Source organism: Megalobrama amblycephala, linkage group LG4 (assembly GCF_018812025.1).
Source record: "Megalobrama amblycephala isolate DHTTF-2021 linkage group LG4, ASM1881202v1, whole genome shotgun sequence".
Taxonomy (NCBI): domain Eukaryota; kingdom Metazoa; phylum Chordata; class Actinopteri; order Cypriniformes; family Xenocyprididae; genus Megalobrama; species Megalobrama amblycephala.
Window position 1 is genome coordinate 29,109,418 of NC_063047.1, and position 19,888 is coordinate 29,129,305.

Genomic DNA, 19,888 nt, shown 5'->3' on the forward strand with positions numbered 1-19,888 from the left:
CTGGTTAAAGTCAGTCCTGAGGGGAGTTTCTGGTGAAAGCAGGAGACCTCTGGGGTCAGCGAGACGGAGAAAGAAAGTGAACGGAGAATGAAGGAATATGATGTGGAGTGGGAGGAGAGATTCCTGACTGACTTTCCTCCTGTTTCCACGCGCAGGAGGAGAGGAGATCAACTCAGGACTCTAAAAACAACGCGCCGAAGGGTACGCTCAAATGGCTGTAAAAGCTGCTTATCCATAAGAAAATGTTGGTGCAACCCAGAATTTGGGACGTGTCTTAAGTAAGGGATAATGTATGGTCATTATTCCTGAGGGGTTTATTTTGCAATCATGTCATGAGTGACTGTATAATCCCGTTTACTCCATGGCTGCTCACCAAATTCGTTGATTTGAAATACTGATTTGATTTTAAGGTTTTTTTTTAAATAATTGTACATGTTTATGTCTTAAAGGTACCACAATAAATAAAGCTAGCCTATCTAAGTAAACATGCACTAGGCGGACGTGTTTAACCGCTGAGCTCGCCGTTTTTTGTCGCGCTCGCAGACTCTTAAAGGGTTAGTTCACCCAAAAATGAAAATTCTGTCATTTATTATTTACCCTCATGCTGTTCCACACCCGTAAGACCTTCGTTCATCTTCAGAACACAAATTAAGATATTTTAGTTGAAATCCGATAGCTCCGTGAGGCCTCCATAGGGAGCAATGGACACTTCCTCTCTCAAGATCCATAAAGGTAACGTTACTAAAAACATATTTAAATCGGTTCATGTGAGTGCAGTAGTTCAATATTAATATTATAAAGCGACGAGAATATTTTTGGAGCGCCAAAAAAACAAAATAACTACTTATTTAGTGATGGCCGATTTCAAAACACTGCTTCATGAAGCATCGGAGCATAAATGATTCAGTGTGTCGAATCATGATTCAGATCGCGTGTCAAACTGCCAACGGTTGAAATCACGTGACTTTGGCACTCCGAACAGCAGATTCGACACAGTCCGAATCTTCTTGAAGCATTGTTTTGAAACGGCCATCCCTAAATAAATCGTTATTTTGTTTTTTTTTTGGCCCTTGAAAAATATTCTTGTCGCTTTATAATATTAATATTTAACCACTGTACTCAAATGAACCGATTTAAATATGTTTTGAGTACCTTTATGGCTCTTTATGGAAGTGTCCATTGCTCACTATGGAGGCCTCACGGAGCTATCGGATTTCAACTAAAATATCTTAATTTGTGTTCTGAAGATTAACGAAGGTCTTACGGGTGTGGAACGGCATGCGGGTAAGTAATAAATGACAGAATTTTCATTTTTGGGTGAACTAACCCTTTAAGTTAAAATTCAGCTTTTTAAAATATAATCTTGTGTTTTTTCTCTTTCAATTGTGCGCATTTTGTTTGTGAACGACCACCTTTGTGATAAAAACACAAGATGCAGGGCAGTGGGATGAAAAAAATGCAAAGTCTAGACTAGAGACTCATTGAGTTGCGTTATTTTTGCTACCTGGATGAACGGTATACCGCGTTACCATGATAACAGCGAATATTAGGAAATATCTGACAGCTAGATGGTGCTTTTGACCAATCAGAATCAAGTTTTCCAGAGTAAATCGTGACAGTTTATAGGTCCACTGAAGAGTGTTGGAACGTGCAGCATTATTCAATGTGTTGATGTAATTTCAACTGAAACAGGAAGACAGCGCGATATATCGAACAGCCCCGGCCCCTTTTTTTAAATAGCCAATACAGCTCGGCCAGAGCCGTTAGACTCTGTAAAACCTCTGTTTCCTTCTAATCTCTAAACGTTTCTCCTCATAATGTCCTTTATATCGCTTATATACAGCATTCTGAGCAGAATTAAAATGGTCCGATAACTTCTGTGGTCTGTGCCGACTCACGCATGTGATTCACTCTGTGCTCTCGTGTCACTGGGCCAGAGCAGACTGCTCGTGTTGCAGCGGTTCATGTGACACTAACGCGAAAACAGATTTCATTCGCATCAAAGGATAGCATATTTACACTGTCTGAATCGTTCCCTATTCTCTATATAGTGCACTATGTGCCTTTCGCCATGTAGAAACTAGTAAATGTGTGAACAAATGACCGATTTCAGCCGCAGCTTCAGCGTCTGTAAGAGTGTAGGAGGAGGCGGGACTTCAGATTCTAGAGAGCATTTGATTGGACCGAATATTTGACGAGAAACTGAAGTGCGATGTGAGCTTTTCATACTAAAAGCTAAAAAACTTTAATTTTGATTTCAGGGGGACTTTAAAAACTTCTAGCATTGCCAACCCGAAAATTTGTAAATTTGTAAATTTTTGGTGCACTCAGTAATATTTTGACTTATGGCTCATTCACACAGAACGCATTTTTTGCTTTGAAAATCACAAGACGCTGACAGTGGAATGGGGGGAAAAAACGCAAGGTCTCAAGACATGTTTTTTAAAAGTTTAACTGATTTTAACTTGAGCGCCACTTTTAGAACGCCGTCATGCGCGAGATGGTGCAAAAAATGCAAGATATGAGCGCAACGGTCATACATGTTCATCTAGCATGTGTTTACACAGAAAAACAATGGAAAAGTAGCGCACTGGAATGGAAAAAGCACCCTGTGTGAACGGCCCCTTAAATAGAACTAATATCCAAAGGCAAATCCCCTTCCTCTTGTTTTAAAGCACATCCTTTTACGGGGAAGAAAACTATTTTGGGCTAGTTCCTTGTCTCATCTTGATATGGTTATTTAATTAAAGACTGCCTAGTTTTGGAGAAGATTTCATATCCATATGGATCACACATGCTCTCACACCCTTGTACAGCCAAAATTGCTCTGTTGCAAGCAGATTTTATCAAGAACACTAAGATGTTTTAACTTTATATACCCTTTAATTTCCTACATTATTTCTTATATTCTTCATTAATGTCATGAAAAACTGAGGAATTCACTGAATTCTTTCATTCATTCATTTAACCAACCAAGTAGTTGTGATACTTTAAGCAGTAACAGAAGCCAGTGATTTATAGTTTATAAAGTTTTAAATATGGATATTTTTCTTACAAAAACCCATCGCTTTGCTTCAGACGGCCTTTATTAACTCACTGGACTGGAGTCATATGGATTACTTTTATGATGGATGGATGCGCTTTTTGGAGCTTCAAAAACTCAGGCACTATTCAATGCCATTACAAAGCTGGGAAGAGCCAGGATAATATTTAATATAATTCATATTGTGTTTGGCTGAAAGAAGAAAGTCATATATACCTAGGATGGCTTGAGGGTGATTAATTTCATTCATTTTTGGGTGAACTATTGCTTTAAGGTGACTAGTTAGATCCCCTAAAATGTAGAATTTTCCCTTACAGTGAACATTTGGACATTTGGGATTCAAAATATGAAGTTTTGGGATTCTGAAAAATGAAAAACAGAGATGCTTTATTATTGCTTCTATTATTATTTATTTATTTATTATTATTTCATAATAATAATTATTATTATTTATGATAGTAGACTACAAATATTGTTGGCTTGGTTACAAATTGCTTATATTCCTCTATTGTAAGCTGATTACAAAAGTGTCTGCTAAATGTAAATGCACATGTTATACATGTGTTACATGTTAAATATTAAAACATACATGTTAAAACAATATATTCTAATCTGCTGATGTTGAGAAAAGGTCATGCCCCTGTCTACTACCTTTGTTTTTAACCCATCTCTGTGCATAAATGCACTACACAACATTTCCTCACGGTGGCGCAGTTTTCTATTGTTGCTTTTGAACTTTGTTCTACATTTTACAGGTCTAGGACGTCTTCCAGCATTGCTATTTCCCAATCACTCTGTGTAAAGGCTGTCGAAGTTCCTCAAACGGACTTTTAAACACCTACATTTACAGTCGCCATCATGTTAAGTGTCAGAGGAGTATGACAGCAAGGAACATTCTCTTTCTGTCCTGTAGAGTTGCTGTAATTGCATGAAACCAGGTGAGTTTGAGCTTAATTCATTGAGAAAACAAAAGCTAATCTGACTGATGTGTTAGTGTTATATTGCTTTATGGCTTAAACTCCATGTTGCCTTGACTGATAGAAGCTTAAAAGTGAAATACTGATGTTTAAGACTTTCAGGGCTGTATCACAACATCAAAAGTATGTTCCAATCAAGTTCTATTATTATCATAAATGTCTATGCTTCAACAGTTTTCTAAATGCATTTAATTTCATTTTCCCCCAGTGTTGTAGCATAGTGAAAGTGGTCTAGTACGTGTGGTTATGGAGGGGTTTTGGGCTGTGGTGTTCCCTGTGCTGAGGATCTGGTTCACCAGCGTGGTGGTCCTGATCATGCTGCCTGCCATGTTTGGCATCTCTCTCGGCATCACAGAGACCTACATGAAGCTCCTTATCAAATCCTTAGAGGTGTGTATTCTGCGTAAGACCTGTGTTGCTATTGTTAACTATTAAAATCACTTTTGTTAATTGTAATTAAAGCTGAAATAAAATATAGTGTAAATATTACATGAAAACTTAAAAGAGATGTTGACTTGGAAAATAACTGAATTAAGTTTAAGTTAAAGTACTAAAATTACTAAAAGTAAAACTAAATAAAACTAAAACTGAAAGAAATGACTAAATATTAAACTAAAAAAAAAAAGAAAACTAAAAATATAAAGATAAAAGTTACTTCAAAATATTAATAAAAGCTATAATAGTATATAAACAATAGTAAAATAACACTGTAAGACCTACATATTTACATTTACATTAGGGCTATATTATATCCATGACCTTAAGATAATGTAAACCATTGATTGTGCACAACTGCACATAATTCCAAAGAAAAAAAAATCCATGTAATCCTTAATCAAAATGTTGTAACTTCCTTCACCACTGAGACGTCTTTCCTTTTTCTCACTCAATTTGATAGTCAAATTGCTATTTCACATTCTTTCTGGCTCCGTTCTAGAATGTAACACCCAATTTCCTCCTATCAGCTCCCAAAAGATAAAATCAAGTCATGCCCTACATTTTTTTGTACAGTAAAAGGGTTACAAAGCCATTCAATTCACGCTGACTCTGTGTTTGTCACCATTTTTTAACACTCTTTAGATTTTCAAATGGTAGTAATTGGTATAATCCTGTAATAGTCCTGCGTTAAAAACAAAGTTCTGCAGTGACAAATTATTTTATAAAAGCACAACGTCTCTCTGTTGGTATGAGCTCATAAAAACTGCATATATATTAATTATACACAACTTAGACAAATGTTTGGACAAACTTTAAGATGTACAGCATGACAAAATCTAGGATAGTCCTAGAAGGACACTAGGCTATTGCACATACTCACCAAGGGGAAATGAAACGGCTTTGTTGACCAATGAACACTGTGGCATAATCAGATGGTATTATATATTTCTTAAACTGAAATGTGCTGTATCTTCACAATGATAAGTGCCCTTTGGTCTTAATTGTGATTCATTATGCAAGTTTAAAGCCTAGTGTCAGTAGCAAATGGAATCACACAATATGTATTAAGCTTTACTCTGTGTTTTTACAGTGGGCAACACACCGAATACAAAGAGCGAGTAGAGCAGAGGAAATACTGAAACATTCCGCATCAAATGGTGAGTTTACACACATAAGGGCTTAAAGGATTAGTTCACTTTCAAATGAAAATTACCCCAAGATTTACTCACACTCAAGCCATCCTACGTGTATATGACTTTCTTCTTTCTGATGAACACAATCTGAGTTATATTAATAAATATCCAGACGTGTCCTAAAATATCTAGCTTTCGCCAGACCGGCTTCCATATTCAAATTACGAAAAACTGGCGTCACGTCAGTTACGTTTTTTCGTAAGTTGAATACGGAAGGTGTAGGTTGAATACAGGTGTGTCCAAACTCAGTCCTGGAGGGCCACTGTCCTGAAGAGTTTAACTCTAGCTTGCCTCAACACGCCTGCCTGGAAGCGCCTAGTGAGACCTTGATTAGCTGTTTCAGGTGTGTTTAATTGGGGTTGGAGCTAAACTTTGCAGGACAGTGGCCCTCCAGGAACAGGACTGGATACCCCTGGTGTAGGACGTAGTGTAAGCATTTTGAACTGTGAGAGGCGTTACACTTTCTTCTTAAGGAATTATATAACTTGTTAAATATGGATATTTTTCTTACACAAATGCATCGATTCGCTTTAGAAGGCCTTTATTAACCCCCCGGAGTCGTGTGGATTATGTTTGATGGATGCGCTTTCTTGAGCTTTAAACTCAGGATATTTATTAATATAACTCTAATTTTGTTCATCAGAAAGAAGAAAGTCATATACACCTAGGATGGCTTGAGGGTGAGTAAATCTTGTGGTAATTTTCATTTTAAAGTGAACTAATCCTTTAACCCCGGGTTATCGTCTTTCTAAACACCGATTTTAACCCCGGGTGGGTTTCCTCCAGGTGCTCCGGTTTCTCCCACACAGTCCAAAGACATACAGTTTAGGTGAATTGGATATGCCAGTTGTCCCACTGCACACACTCAGTGCTGGGTTGCATCAGGAAGGGCATGCGGCGTAAAACCTGTGTTTCTGAAATAAGTCTCTTAATATTGTGAAATATTATTACAATTCAAAATAACTGTTTTCTATTTTAGTACATTTTATTTAAAATTTAATTCTTATGATCAAAGCTGAATTTTCAGCATCATTACTCCAGTCTTCAGTGACACATGATCCTTCAGAAATCATTCTAATATGATGATTTGCTGCTCAAAAAAATATTTCTTATTAATATCAACGTTAAAAACAGTTGTGCTGTGTAATAATTTTGTGGAAACTGTGATACATTTACTGTGATACTTTTCAGGATTCTTTGATGAATAGAAGGTTCAAAAGAACAGTATGTATTTGAAATAGAAATCTTTTGTCACATTATAAATGGCTTTATTGTCACCTTTTACCAATTTTTTTTTTATTATTAAATTAAAAAAAAAAAAAAATTGAACGGTAATGTATATTACACAATGGAACACAATGACAGTCACTGTCAAGCTTCAAAAATGACAAAACAAAATATAATACTGTAAAAGCACAATAAAAGTGGTCCATATGACTATATTCCAACTCAAATGAAGTATACGACAACAACTTTGTATGAGGAACAAGCTGAAATGTAAAAGTCATTCACAACGATGTCAAAGTTGTTGACAGGACATCACTGAAACAGAATGCAAATGAATAATGTCTTAAATATCAGTCTGTTTGACATTGTATAAGGATTAAGTATTTCTGCCTTTCTTTCAATGAAGCTTCTGTCTTTTCTATATCATTCCTCGGGTTCTTGTAAAAGTGGATATCCTTTTTGCCTTTTAGATTAGCTGCATGATGATGGTTTCTCAAGACACAAGCAGAGCTCTGAGATCTCTTGGGCTCTTAGCTTATCTGTCTACTCAAGCAATCACGTGTTACAGTTGCTCTTGCTGTCACACATTCATGGTGGACTTTAGTCTGCCTTTATCAGTTCCACCTTCCATTAGATTTATAAATGCTCTTTATCAATACCTCACTGATCTTCACTGATTAATCTACATCTTAGCTGATGATAGTGTTACTGATTATACCTGGTTATAAAGTGTCTTACTGTGTCTTGTTTGAATGCATTTTGGCACCGAACTGTGTTCGCTTTGCTTACATCAAAGGAAAAAGTCAAATGTCATCATTAACTCTCTATCATTCTGATACAAACACGCATAACTTATTTCTTCCCTTGAATATAAAAAAGAGATGTTCTCATTGTTCTTTTCCATATAAGGAAAGTGAATGGACACAAACAGTAAAGCCATTTATAATGTTACAAAAGATTTCTATTTCAAATAAATGCTGTTCTTTTGACCTTTCTATGCATCTAAATAAAACAAAAAAGTATTTAGCAGCACAACTGATTTTGACATTGATACTACTAATAATAATACATGTTTTTTGAGCAGCAAATCAGCGTAGTAGAATGATTTCTGAAAGGATCATGTGACACTGAAGACTGGAGTAATGATGCTGAAAATTCAGCTTTGATCACAGGAATAATTGAAACAAGTTATTTTAAATAATTTGCAATAATACTGTTATTTTAACCAAATAAATACAGTCTTGCTGTGCATGTCATTATAATGTTAACCAAGACATTTGTCTGTGTGACTCAGGTTTAATTCAGCGGGATAATTCCTCTTTGGAGCAGGAGATTGAGGAGTTGCGTCGGAACAGGCCAAAGTCGGCCGAGCGTGGAGACTTCACTCTGAGCGACGTCCTGTACTTCACCAGGAAAGGCATTGAGAGCATAGTGGAAGACGATGTCACGCAGAGATTCACCTCAGAGGAGCTGGTGTCCTGGAACCTCCTCACCCGAACCAACTACAACTTCCAGTATATCTCTCTCAGGCTCACTGTATTGTGGGTGGTTGGCGTGGTTGTGAGATACTGCATATTGCTTCCTCTACGGTAGTGTACCAGTTCAGTAATACTTTATACCTAGTACATTAAAGTCCCCATGAAATCAAAATGTAAGTTTTTTTAGCTTTTAGTATGAATGTGTTAGCCTTAAGGTTATGAATAAGCTGGTGTGTTCCAAAACAATGACAAAATTTGCATTTAGGAGATATAAGCATTCAAAACGTACAGTCTCTCACTTCCACTAAAATGGATCATGGATTTTCATGACATCACTGTGCACTTCAGCTTCTCATTAGATCTTCTGTCCAATCAAATGCTCTTTAGAATCTAAAGTGTCCCGCCCCCTACATTATAAATAGACGCTGAAGCTGCGGCTGAAATTGCTCACTTGTTCACACATAGTGCACTATATAGGGGATAGAAAACGATTCAGACAGTGTAAATATGCTTTCCATTGACACGAATGAAGTCTGGTCTCACGTCAGTGTCATGCAAACCGCAGCGCTTACATTCTGCTCTGGTCCAGGGACACGATAGCACAGAGCGGATCATATGCGCGAGTCGGCGCAGACCACAACGCGTATCAGACCCATTTAAGTTCAGCACAGAATGCTATATTTTAAAGCGATATGGAGAAGATTAGGAGGAAACTGAGGTTTTACCAAGCTCAACAGCTCTGGCCGAGTTGTGATATAAGCAAAACGCTATTGTCTATTTTTAAAAAAGAGGAGGAGCTGTTTGATATGTCCTGCCCTGTCTTCCTGTTTCAGTTGAAATTACTTCAACACATTGAATAATGCTGCGCATTCCAAGACACTTCAGTGGCCTTTAATATTCAAAAGTTTGGGGTCAGTAAGATTTTTCAAAGAAATTAATACTTTTATTCAGCAAGGAAAATGATTTCAAATAAATGCTGTTCTTTTGAACTTCCTATTCATCAAAGAATCCTGAAAAAATTATATTAAGCAGCACAGCAGTTTTCAACATTGATAATAATCAGAAATGTTTCTTGAGCAGTAAATCAGCATATTAGAATGATTTCTGAAGGATCATGTGACACTGAAGACTGGAGTAATGATGCTGAAAATTCAGCTTTGATCACAGGAATAAATTACATTTTAAAATGTACTAAAATAGAATTTTAAATTGTAATAATATTTCACAATATTTCTTTACAATATTTCTGTTTTTACTGTATTTTTGATTAAATAAATGCAGCCTTGGTGAGCAGAATATACTTTGAAAAACATTAAAAAAAAAAAAATTTAAATTGTAGTGTATGTTAGTTAGATTCAGTGTTTTGTTCTTTTGTTGGCAGTATATTTGTTGAAAAAAGTAATTATTTGATTTAATTTCAATTCAATTTGAATCAATTACGTGTCAAAGAACAGTATATATAAATAATATAGTAATATTTTTTCCCATGCATTTTTTTTCATGCATCTGTCCTCCTGTTATTGTCTCAGGATTACGCTGACAACTATAGGGCTGAGCTGGTTGGTAATTGGCACAACGATGGTGGGTTTCCTTCCTAATTTCAGGTAATGCTTTGGTTATGTTATCAGCTTTACAAATGTCCTAATTATTCATGATTGCACTTAATCAAGTTGATATCACTTTCATGCTGAAGAGACCAGCATTATATTATGACCGCCAGCCTATATTATGTTTTGTATACAGGTGTATCCAACATGAGATAATGGTGTGCTGGTCTCCACTAGGCTTCTTAACCACACAACTTATGATCAAATGTCTAAAACTACTTAGCCAAAAACCAGTTTAAAAGATTATTTCTCAATTATTCAACTCAAATCATAAGCTATAATTCAGGATGCAATTAAATCCATCATAACACGTGGGATCATTTTAAAGATGTTTTCAAAGTCAAGCACATTTCTTTAATGCAGTATAGTCTCAGTGGGCTTGATGAACAGATCAAATCAACTTCTCTCACAAAACAATTGATGAGTGGGTAATGATTATGGGTAAACAGTTGCGACATCCAAAGGTCCAACAGCTAAGAAGTGCATTATCAGTTTTCAGTATTATTTAGTTTTCAAATATATCAAATAAATTTAGATATATAAACATGATGACAGTTATGGCTATCCACATGTTACCACAGTTTTATTCCAAGTAATACTAAATAAACCTTATACTAAAAATGAGTAATAAAACAATTTATATCAAAAGAAATGTGTTCATGTAAATGACAAATGTCTATGCAGAATGATAAAAAAACTCATTTATGTCTTTTTCTGTGTGTGTCCATTAAAGTGTTATTTAATCCTAATTATATTCATCACAATCTTTTGTTTCAGAATGAAGGGTTGGTTGAGTGAACTAGTCCACGTCATGTGCTACAGGATCTGTGCAAGAGGTCTTTCAGCTACGATTCACTACCACAACAAGTGAGTTCAAGGCTTCGTTTAATGACAACCAGTCTTATCAAGTAACAATAATATGGTTTAGGCTTGTACAGAGGCACCGTGGCTCTGTTCTAAAACCTTTCTACATAGGCAGCTGCCTTCTAAAGGTGTGGTCACACTACACTTTTCATTCCATTGACTTCTATTCATATGCATACGAATGCTGGAGACAGGAAACGCAAGTTCATGCAAAGAAGTTTCTCATTTCGCTGCATTTCAAAGTTGAACTCCGACCTGTGAATTTGTATCACTTGAAGAGGTCTGACCAATAGAAGATTGAAACGCAACAGCATGACCCCAATTCAGAAACACTTGTTATTAGCGACACCGGTGGCCGTTAAGTGAACTGCAGCCAGCAAGCAGCACTTGCACTGTGATTGAATGCTTCGATATACTCACGGCAAAGTTCTTTTTCGTTCTTTGCTTAGAAGTAAAAAAAAGTTGGAAATACCTTTGCAGCGATATACTGTTAACAAACATCCAGATGCCGTCCACGCATGGAGATGAATAATCCCATTCATCTCCATGGTTGTTGTTCAGACAGCACATGTACACAAACTAGATGCTGTCATCTATGCTTCCATTTTTAGCCAGTCACCTGAGCTGTAAATGTCATGTGGCTGATCACTCTATTTGCACTCCTTGTAGATGTCATTACATCTAGACACCTATAATATTATGTAGTAGTTTTTATGTTACTTGCCTTTTTATATTTTGTAAAAGTACAATGACTACTTTGGAATGGCTGTCAGTGGAGAAAACTGTTTTTTTGCCCATAATGGTGAAGTTGCAGCATCTTCCACCAGGACCTAGTTGACGAACACCTGTATCAAATGTGTAAATTGTGTACATGTAATGAATCTGTGTAATGATGTCACCTGTTGGAGTTTGGGTTCCTTGCCGCTGTCGCCTTTGGCTTGCTTAGTTGGGGACACTTGACATTTGACTTGACATTTGATATTCAACAGTATTCTTGACATTTATTCAACAGTGCTTTGATCTGCCTGCATTGACACTATTCTTTAAGAGTTGCCGTGCAGCCAAAATTATGTACCAGTTATCAATGTAAAGCTGCTTTGACACAATCTGCATTGTAAAAAGCGCTATATAAATAAAGGTGACTTGACTTGACTAATGCTAATTCTTTTTTTGCAGACAGAACAGACCTAAGAGAGGAGGCATTTGTGTTGCTAATCACACTTCGCCAATTGATGTTGTTATTCTGGCTAATGACGGCTGTTATGCCATGGTGAGTGAGACAGAATTAAAGGATTAGTTCACTTCAGAATTAAAATTTCCTGATAATTTACTCACTCCCATGTCATCCAAGATGTTCATGTCTTTCTTTCTTCAGTCGAAAAAATTTTTTTAGGAAAACATTCCAGGATTTTTCTCCAAATAGTGGACTTCACTGGGGTTCACAACGGGTTGAAGGTCCAAATGGTTTTGGTTTCAGTGCAGCTTCAAAGGGCTCTACATGATCCCAGACGAGGAATAAGAGTCTTATCTAGCGAAACAATTGTTCATTTTCTAAAAAAAAATAAAAAATTAAATTAAATTTATATACTTTTAAACCACAAATGCATGTCTTGCACTGCTCTGCAATGTGCCACGCATTATGTAATCACATTGGAAAGGTCACGCATGACGTAGGTGAAAGAACCGACCCAGTGCTTCCAAAGCGAATATGCAAAGACTAATGTCACACATGACCTTTCCAACGTGATTACGTAATGTGCATCGCAGAGCAGTGCAAGATGAGCATTTGTGGTTAAAAAATATATATATTTTTAGAAAATGACCAATCGTTTCTCTAGATAAGACTCTTATTCCTCATCTGGGATTGTGTAGAGCCCTTTGAAGCTGCACTGAAACTGACGTTTGGACCTTCAACCCGTTGATCCCCTGTGAAGTCCACTATATGGAGAAAAATCCTGGAATGTTTTCCTCAAAATCCTTAATTTCTTTTCGACTGAAGAAAGACATAAACATCTTGAATGACATGGCTGTGAGTAAATTATTAGGAAATTTTAATTCTGAAGTGAATTAATCCTTTAAAACTTTAGTGCAGCGGTTCTTAAATCTTGTTTCACTTTTTATGTTCACGTTTACGATCAGGTTTGAATGCACTGTCATCTTTTATTTGTATATAGAGCTCAGTATGGGGTATTCGAATGGGGTAGAAAACTATTTTGAGTGAATATGATTTATGAATTTGACTTTATTTATATGAATTTGACTTTGATTTTCAAATTAAGCAGACGGTGCTTTTTAGAGCTTGACATTTTCAGTCACCAACCTCTCATTCTTGTGCATAACAAATAAAAAAGTCATAGGAGTTTTGAGAGACACGAATACTTTTGGGCATTTCATTTTGCTTCTGCAAAGCAGCCAATATAACTTATTTATTTTTGAGAAATTGTAAAAGCCATTTTAGAATACTTAAAATGTTTTGTTCTGTATTTTGTTTTCAACAAAAATGATTTATCCAGTATTTTTCATAATTCATCATATGAATATTTGATGAAATTTGCATAGTTGATCAGTATTTTCCTGTTTATCACTGTGAAGCTGCTTTGAACCAATCTATATTGAATAAAGCACTATATAAATAAAGTTGCCTTGACTTTATTAAAAATATATAAAGAAAATACAGAAAATGAATGCTTTTCAATAACAACATAACTGTTATTATGAACATGTTATTAACTGGTTTTGTTTCATTTGTAAGTATCGGCTAAATTAAATCATGTAAATGTTTTTTTTTTTTTTTTTTTTTTTTTTGGTGTCACCCAAATAATTTTAGCACCTCTGCTTTAGTCAAAGAGGAATTAATTCTCTGCATGTTTAGTTCTTTGTTCCAAAAGTGAAATGTTGTGAACAAACTCTTCTATCTAAACAGGTTGGGCAGGTTCATGGTGGTTTAATGGGAGTTGTCCAGCGCGCCATGGAGCGATCTTGTCCTCATATATGGTTCGAGAGAGCAGAGATGAGAGACCGCCACCTAGTGACACAAAGGTAAAACAGCAATAACGATGTTCTATTATTGTTAATAAAATACAAAGCTCTACAAAAAATATATTTTCATGATTTTCGAACATTCTATGTCTATTTCATTTCATCTTTCCTCTTCATAAAGCTGCAAATATGCATAAACAAATGTTTATTATTTCGCTACATACTCTTAGACAAAATACCTCCCTGTTTCATGCTGGGTCATGTCTCTGAGTCAGCTGCTATGTGCCTCACAGCACTACAGAAACACGTTTATTTAAAAACAACACAAAGTGTTCTGACATGCATTGAGGACTCAAGCAGTATTGGAAATTACAGGCACACACAAATATATTTTCATACATAGTGATGGTGTCAATGTAGGTCACAATTTAATATTATTTCATGCACAGATGACCTCCTCAGTGATCTCATTGGGGTATTTTGTCAGTCTGTTTGCTTTTGGGCCCAGATAATGCAGTTTTAAAGCAAGTAAGTTCAGTCCATGGCCATTTCAGTGGTGCCCCAGGCAGCTATTTTACAGTCGTGTCAGTACAGCTCCTGTTTCTTGAATGAGAATTTCCAAAACTTTTTGGACTGACTATATAACAAATTTTAAACATATTTTAAATGGTCAATCAAATCTGACAGCAATGGAATGGAATAGATAGATGGTATGGGGGTGGGGGGACATATTGTCTCTGTTATTATCATAATCTGCTCATCTTTCTTGTTTTCTCATCCTTCACAGATTAAAAGATCATGTAAATGACAAAACAAAGCTGCCAATACTCATCTTCCCTGAGGGTAAGTGCATAATAATAGTGAGAAACGCACTGAGACACAATTTCAGTCGTATTTCAGGTCCTGCTATGCAACATTGTTTCTAAAGCTCAATGGTTGAAGTCTAATGCTTGCACCTGCAGGAACTTGCATCAATAATACATCAGTAATGATGTTTAAAAAGGGAAGTTTTGAAATTGGAGGAACTATTTACCCCGTGGCTATAAAGGTAATATATCAGTACTTGTCTTTTATGCACATTACCCATTATAAAGTGAATTATAATTTTATGGGGTTATATAATCGCAGCAAACATTGGTCCGATGCCAACGTCGTGTCCCTGGCCAAAAATAGTTGCGGTAAGACGGCATAAATCTGTAAAAATCTGTAAAACAGAACATTTCCTAAAAATACACTCAGATACGTTTGTACATGTCTACAATTCTCTGAGGTTGCATGTATAATTGTTACTTTGACTTTTAGCTAAGTGCAGTTCAATATATAATTAAGATAACATCAGACATCCGTTCAAATTTAATTTTGGAACCATTTTTCAACCATGACGGAACTTGTCGGAGGGGCGTCTTTTCAACGGTCATTAAACCTATTATTTTTATTGAGATATAATTTATTATTTTTGAGATATAATTATTGAGATTGACTATTATTATTGAGATATAATTTTTGAATTGTTTTTATTTTTATATTTTCCGGTACTGTTTTAATTTTAATTCAAGTTTTAGTCATTTTGGGGTATGTTTTTGACATTTTTATAATGTTTTTTTTTTTTAAATATGTCTATTTTTTTTTATTTCAGTTTAGGTTTTTTTATTATATTATATATATATATATATATATATATATATATATATATATATATATATATATATATATATATATTTATGTGTGTGTGTGTGTGTGTGTAAATATATATATATATATATATGTATAATATTTTATATGTATCATTTCATTTATTTTGTATATACAATATTTCCTGTAGTATAATTAATAAAAATAATTACATTTAATAAAATAAATTGTTTATCATTAAATAACACCAACAGTTTCACATACAATTAAATTGGTAGTATAAAGCTTTAATTCTGTGTTGCAATAATCTTCATACCGTGTGTGTTTGTATATTGGCCTACTGTGACCCTCATTCAATGTCTGTGTGTGTTATATATAGTACGACCCTCAGTTTGGAGATGCATTTTGGAACAGCAGCAAATATAGCATGGTGAGCTATTTGCTGCGGATGATGACGAGCTGGGCGATCGTGTGCAACGTCTGGTATCTGCCTCCAATGACACAGAAGGTGAGAGATCAAGTAGAAAATTGTAAAATTGCTATCATCAGCTCCACTTAGTGAGCTGCAACATTTTTGTGCCACGATGTTGATGTAATTGATTACACCCTCACTGACTCATTTCCTGTGTGCACAGGAAGGAGAGGATGCTGTGCAGTTTGCCAACAGGGTGAAATCAACCATTGCACAACAAGGAGGTTTAGTGGACTTGGCCTGGTGTGTAAATGAGTTTTTCTTCAGCTGCCTTCCTAAATTGATTGAATTTAAGTTAAGGAGGCTATATTATGTCTTAATTAATTCTTGATTTTGTGGTCTACTAGAATAGGTTTTCATGCTTTAATTATTATTGTTATTTTTTTTACATATTGTACATTTTTGCAGCACCTCTCTTTCCAGTCTGTCAGTAACACTCTGTTTAGTTCCAGTCTCTATGACGCCCCTCCTTCCTAAATGCACAATGTGCTCTGATTGGTGGCTGGATCAGTGTGTTGCAAGCGGTTAACTGCGAGTTTGAACACACTACCAACTCATCCAGACTTCGACCCTTATTTTGTTTATGCCTAATGTGCCCTAGAACTTTTTTTAAAAAGATGTAATATAAGTCTAAGGTGTCCCCTGAATGTGTCTGTGAAATTTCAGCTCAAAATACCCAATAGATTTTTTTTAATTCATTTTTTTAACTGCCTATTTTGGGGCATCATTATAAATGAGCCGATTCAGGGCTACTGGCCCTTTAATTCTCGTGCTCCACACCCACGGAGCTCGCGCTTGCCTTGAACAGTGCATAAGTTTACACAGCTAATATAACCCTCAAATGTATCTTTACAAAGTGTTCGTCATGCATGCGGCATGCATGCGTCGGATTATGTGAGTATTGTATACTGTTATATTGTTTGCATTGATTCTGAATGAGTTTGATAGTGCTCCGTGGCTAACGGCTAATGCTACACTGTTGGAGAGATTTATAAAGAATGAAGTTGTGTTTATGCATTATACAGACTGCAAGTGTTTAAAAATGAAAATAGCGACAGCTCGTCTCCGTGAATACAGTAAGAAACGATGGTAACTTTAACCACATTTAACAGTACATTAGCAACATGCTAACGAAACATTTAGAAAGACAATTTACAAATATCACTAAAAATATCATGATATCATGGATCATGTCAGTTATTATTGCTCCATCTGCCATTTTTTGCTATTGTTCTTGCTTGCTTACCTAGTCTGATGATTCAGCTGTGCAGATCCAGACGTTACTGGCTGCCCTTGTGTAATGCCTTTCATAATGTTGGGAACATGGGCTGGCATATGCAAATATTGGGGGCGTACACCCCGACTGTTACGTAACAGTCGGTGTTATGTTGAGATTCGCTTGTTATTCGGAGGTCTTTTAAACAAATGAGATTTATATAAGAAGGAGGAAACAATGGGGTTTGAGACTCACTGTATGTCTTTTCCATGTACTGAACTCTTGTTATTTTACTATGCCAAGATAAATTCAATTTTTCATTCGAGGGCACCTTTAAATGAGGAATATTTTGACATGTTTGTTTCTGGAAGTAAACTCAAGACTACAATCGAGGTGTTTCAGAGAGTTCAGAAACAGTGCTTTGAAACTTTGCAGACCTTTTTCATGCTCAGACAGCAACATTACACACTAAAGAATGCTGAAAATGTAAAAAAGCATAATTGAAAGGTTTATGACTTTGTGTGTTTTTGTGTGTGTGTTTCACAGGGATGGAGGTCTGAAGAGGGCAAAGGTGAAGGATTCGCTCAAGGAACAACAGCAGAAGAAGTACAGTCACATGGTGGTGGGCGATGACAGCAGTGATTGAACACTAGAGCTTGATATACTCATTCACCAATCACTGGAAATATGTCAACTTGTTGACAAACGTACAGGAGGGACTATTTATACTACTGCTGCTATAATACAGTTGAAAGATGTTTATAAATGGGGTTAAAAAATAAATAGAAATAAAAAAAATAATTGTATTGCAAATGCTATAGATCCCAGTGTCTTATGGGCTGCACTGCTTTTCTGTGAAGAGTTTTATTTGAGTGAAAAAGCTTTTGTGTTTTATCAATACCTCTTTGTGAGAGTTCATTTTTGAAATTCAGAATATGTAAAACGGACAAAATTGTAAATGCATGATTAGGGTTAATATTCAGTGCAGTGTATGCTAATTTATTTCTCAAATAAACGTTTGTGCTTTTTTAAGTTTTGTTCTTGTCAGATATGTCTACTATTGTAACGAGGCAGACTCAGAGAGATCCATGTGCAGCTTTATTGTATAATCGTGGTCGTACAGGCTGGGGTCAGACAACAGCAAGGGCAGTATCAGAGACAAGACGTAATTGGTATCAGAGAGCAGGCAGTAATATCACAAGGCAGGCGGCAAACAGAATCAGAGGAGTCAAGGCAGTCCAAGGTCATTCACAGAGAAACTATACACAGGGATAAACGCTCAGAAATGTTAGCCGTGGCAAAACAAGACTTCGCGGAGCATTGTGGGTCAGTGGGTCTTTTATAGTCCAAGGTGATGTGGAACAGGTGGAGAGGTAATCAGTCCAGATATGGAGTGTGGGATATGTAGTCCGGGAATGGCTTAATACTCGGGTGAAGGCGCCCTCAGGTGGCGATCGGAGGGAGCCACAAAGGTCGTATTCGTGACAACTATCATGATTACTTGCTAAAAAAAATGCTTCTTGTTTAAAACTCAGGGTCCCCACACAGTCATGCTGGAAATATAAGTGATGAAGGTAAAATTGTAAAATATATTTTTATTATATAATAAAAAATTCTAGTTATGCTGCTCAAAAGTAAAAAAACAAAAAAAACAATAACAACTAAATAACAAATTACTGGAAAATTAGGAAAATTCCTTTCTTAAAAGGTGTGGCCACTTGTGATTTTTTTGACGTGATCAGGTCTATCACATCTATGTATACTTGAGCAAACAGTAAGAGCAAACAGTAAATAAGTGTTTCATCTGAAGTTTAATTCACAGTAAATACCTTTCATAAAGCTCTTACTATCAAACTTTTCATTTGCATCTCTTATTCAGTTTAATATATTTGTGTATTATTTATATATATAATAATAATTTATATTATATAAAAACTTTTTTTTTCAGTACAAAAAATTAACAATTTTGACAAAAAGTAACTTTTATTGTTACAATTGTGATTTCATAATATTTAGATATGAATCCAACTGAAAAAAACTTGTGAAAAGATGTTTCAGTCAGTCAGATAGCAAATAGTGGAGCTCTGCAGCCATCTACTGGTAAAAGTGATAGTTTTTTACTTTTAAAACTGCATTTTCCAAAAGATGGGCAAAAATCTTACACTAAGCTATGTCAAATTATCCAGGTTATCCCCATGAATGAAAGTTAGAAATGTGGGTCTTTTATAAATAAATTTTACATAAAAAGCTTTTTGTATAAAAACCTATTTAGCAAATATTTTTTAATTTATTTATATAAATTTAAAGATTATTATAAATACTCAAAAAACTGCACAAATGTGGAGTAAAAACATTAATAAACAGAGTAAAATTACATTTGTTTAAAAAAAAATATTTTGTTACAAAATTACATACTCTGAGTGTGACTTTTTTTTTTTACACTAACATAAAAACAAGATGTCACTCCATTTTTTTTTTCATTTGTAGATCTAGAAAGTGTTAACGACTGTACAAAGTTTCATGTCATTTGGACAAAGAGAATTTTTTTATTTTATTTTAGCAAACGTCATTTGGGGTCAGAAAGACCCAGAAGACCCTATAAAGGTTAATCCAACTGAACTTCATGGTTAATCAATGAATCATTTAGTACACCTATAGATTTCTATATTGATACTAGACAGTTTCTATAGAACATGTTTGCAATTTCCGATATGGATAACCAAATGTAATGAATTCTTTTTATATAAGTGATTTATCTTAGA

At 35.3% G+C, this 19,888-nt stretch overlaps 1 protein-coding gene across 2 annotated transcripts; it reads left to right on the plus strand.

Annotated features, from left to right (window-relative positions):
* The first annotated feature begins 67 nt into the window (after positions 1 to 67).
* On the plus strand, positions 68 to 18,158 carry agpat9l (1-acylglycerol-3-phosphate O-acyltransferase 9, like). Of its 2 annotated transcripts, XM_048188726.1 has the most exons (14): positions 68 to 201; positions 3,799 to 3,981; positions 4,229 to 4,410; positions 5,549 to 5,615; positions 8,173 to 8,467; positions 9,886 to 9,960; positions 10,741 to 10,830; positions 12,004 to 12,097; positions 13,751 to 13,866; positions 14,594 to 14,649; positions 14,769 to 14,854; positions 15,818 to 15,946; positions 16,074 to 16,153; positions 17,673 to 18,158. In XM_048188726.1, exons 3-14 carry the CDS (start codon positions 4,267 to 4,269, stop codon positions 17,770 to 17,772), a joined length of 1,332 nt encoding a protein of 443 aa, XP_048044683.1. In that variant the 5' UTR covers positions 68 to 201; positions 3,799 to 3,981; positions 4,229 to 4,266; the 3' UTR covers positions 17,773 to 18,158. The 2 variants fall into 2 exon arrangements, with proteins under 2 accessions (XP_048044683.1, XP_048044684.1); XM_048188727.1 differs by lacking the exons at positions 68 to 201; positions 3,799 to 3,981; positions 4,229 to 4,410 and adding an exon at positions 6,295 to 6,331 and having other exon boundaries at positions 5,543 to 5,615.
* Positions 18,159 to 19,888: the final 1,730 nt, after the last annotated feature.

Bases quoted from the DNA above. Each gene is read 5' to 3' on its own strand.
- agpat9l (XM_048188726.1), top strand. From the start codon at position 4,267: ATGGAGGGGTTTTGGGCTGTGGTGTTCCCTGTGCTGAGGATCTGGTTC. The intron at 5,616-8,172 runs GTGAGTTTACAC...TGTGTGACTCAG, and splicing joins GAAACATTCCGCATCAAATG to GTTTAATTCAGCGGGATAAT. The intron at 9,961-10,740 runs GTAATGCTTTGG...CTTTTGTTTCAG, and splicing joins GGTTTCCTTCCTAATTTCAG to AATGAAGGGTTGGTTGAGTG.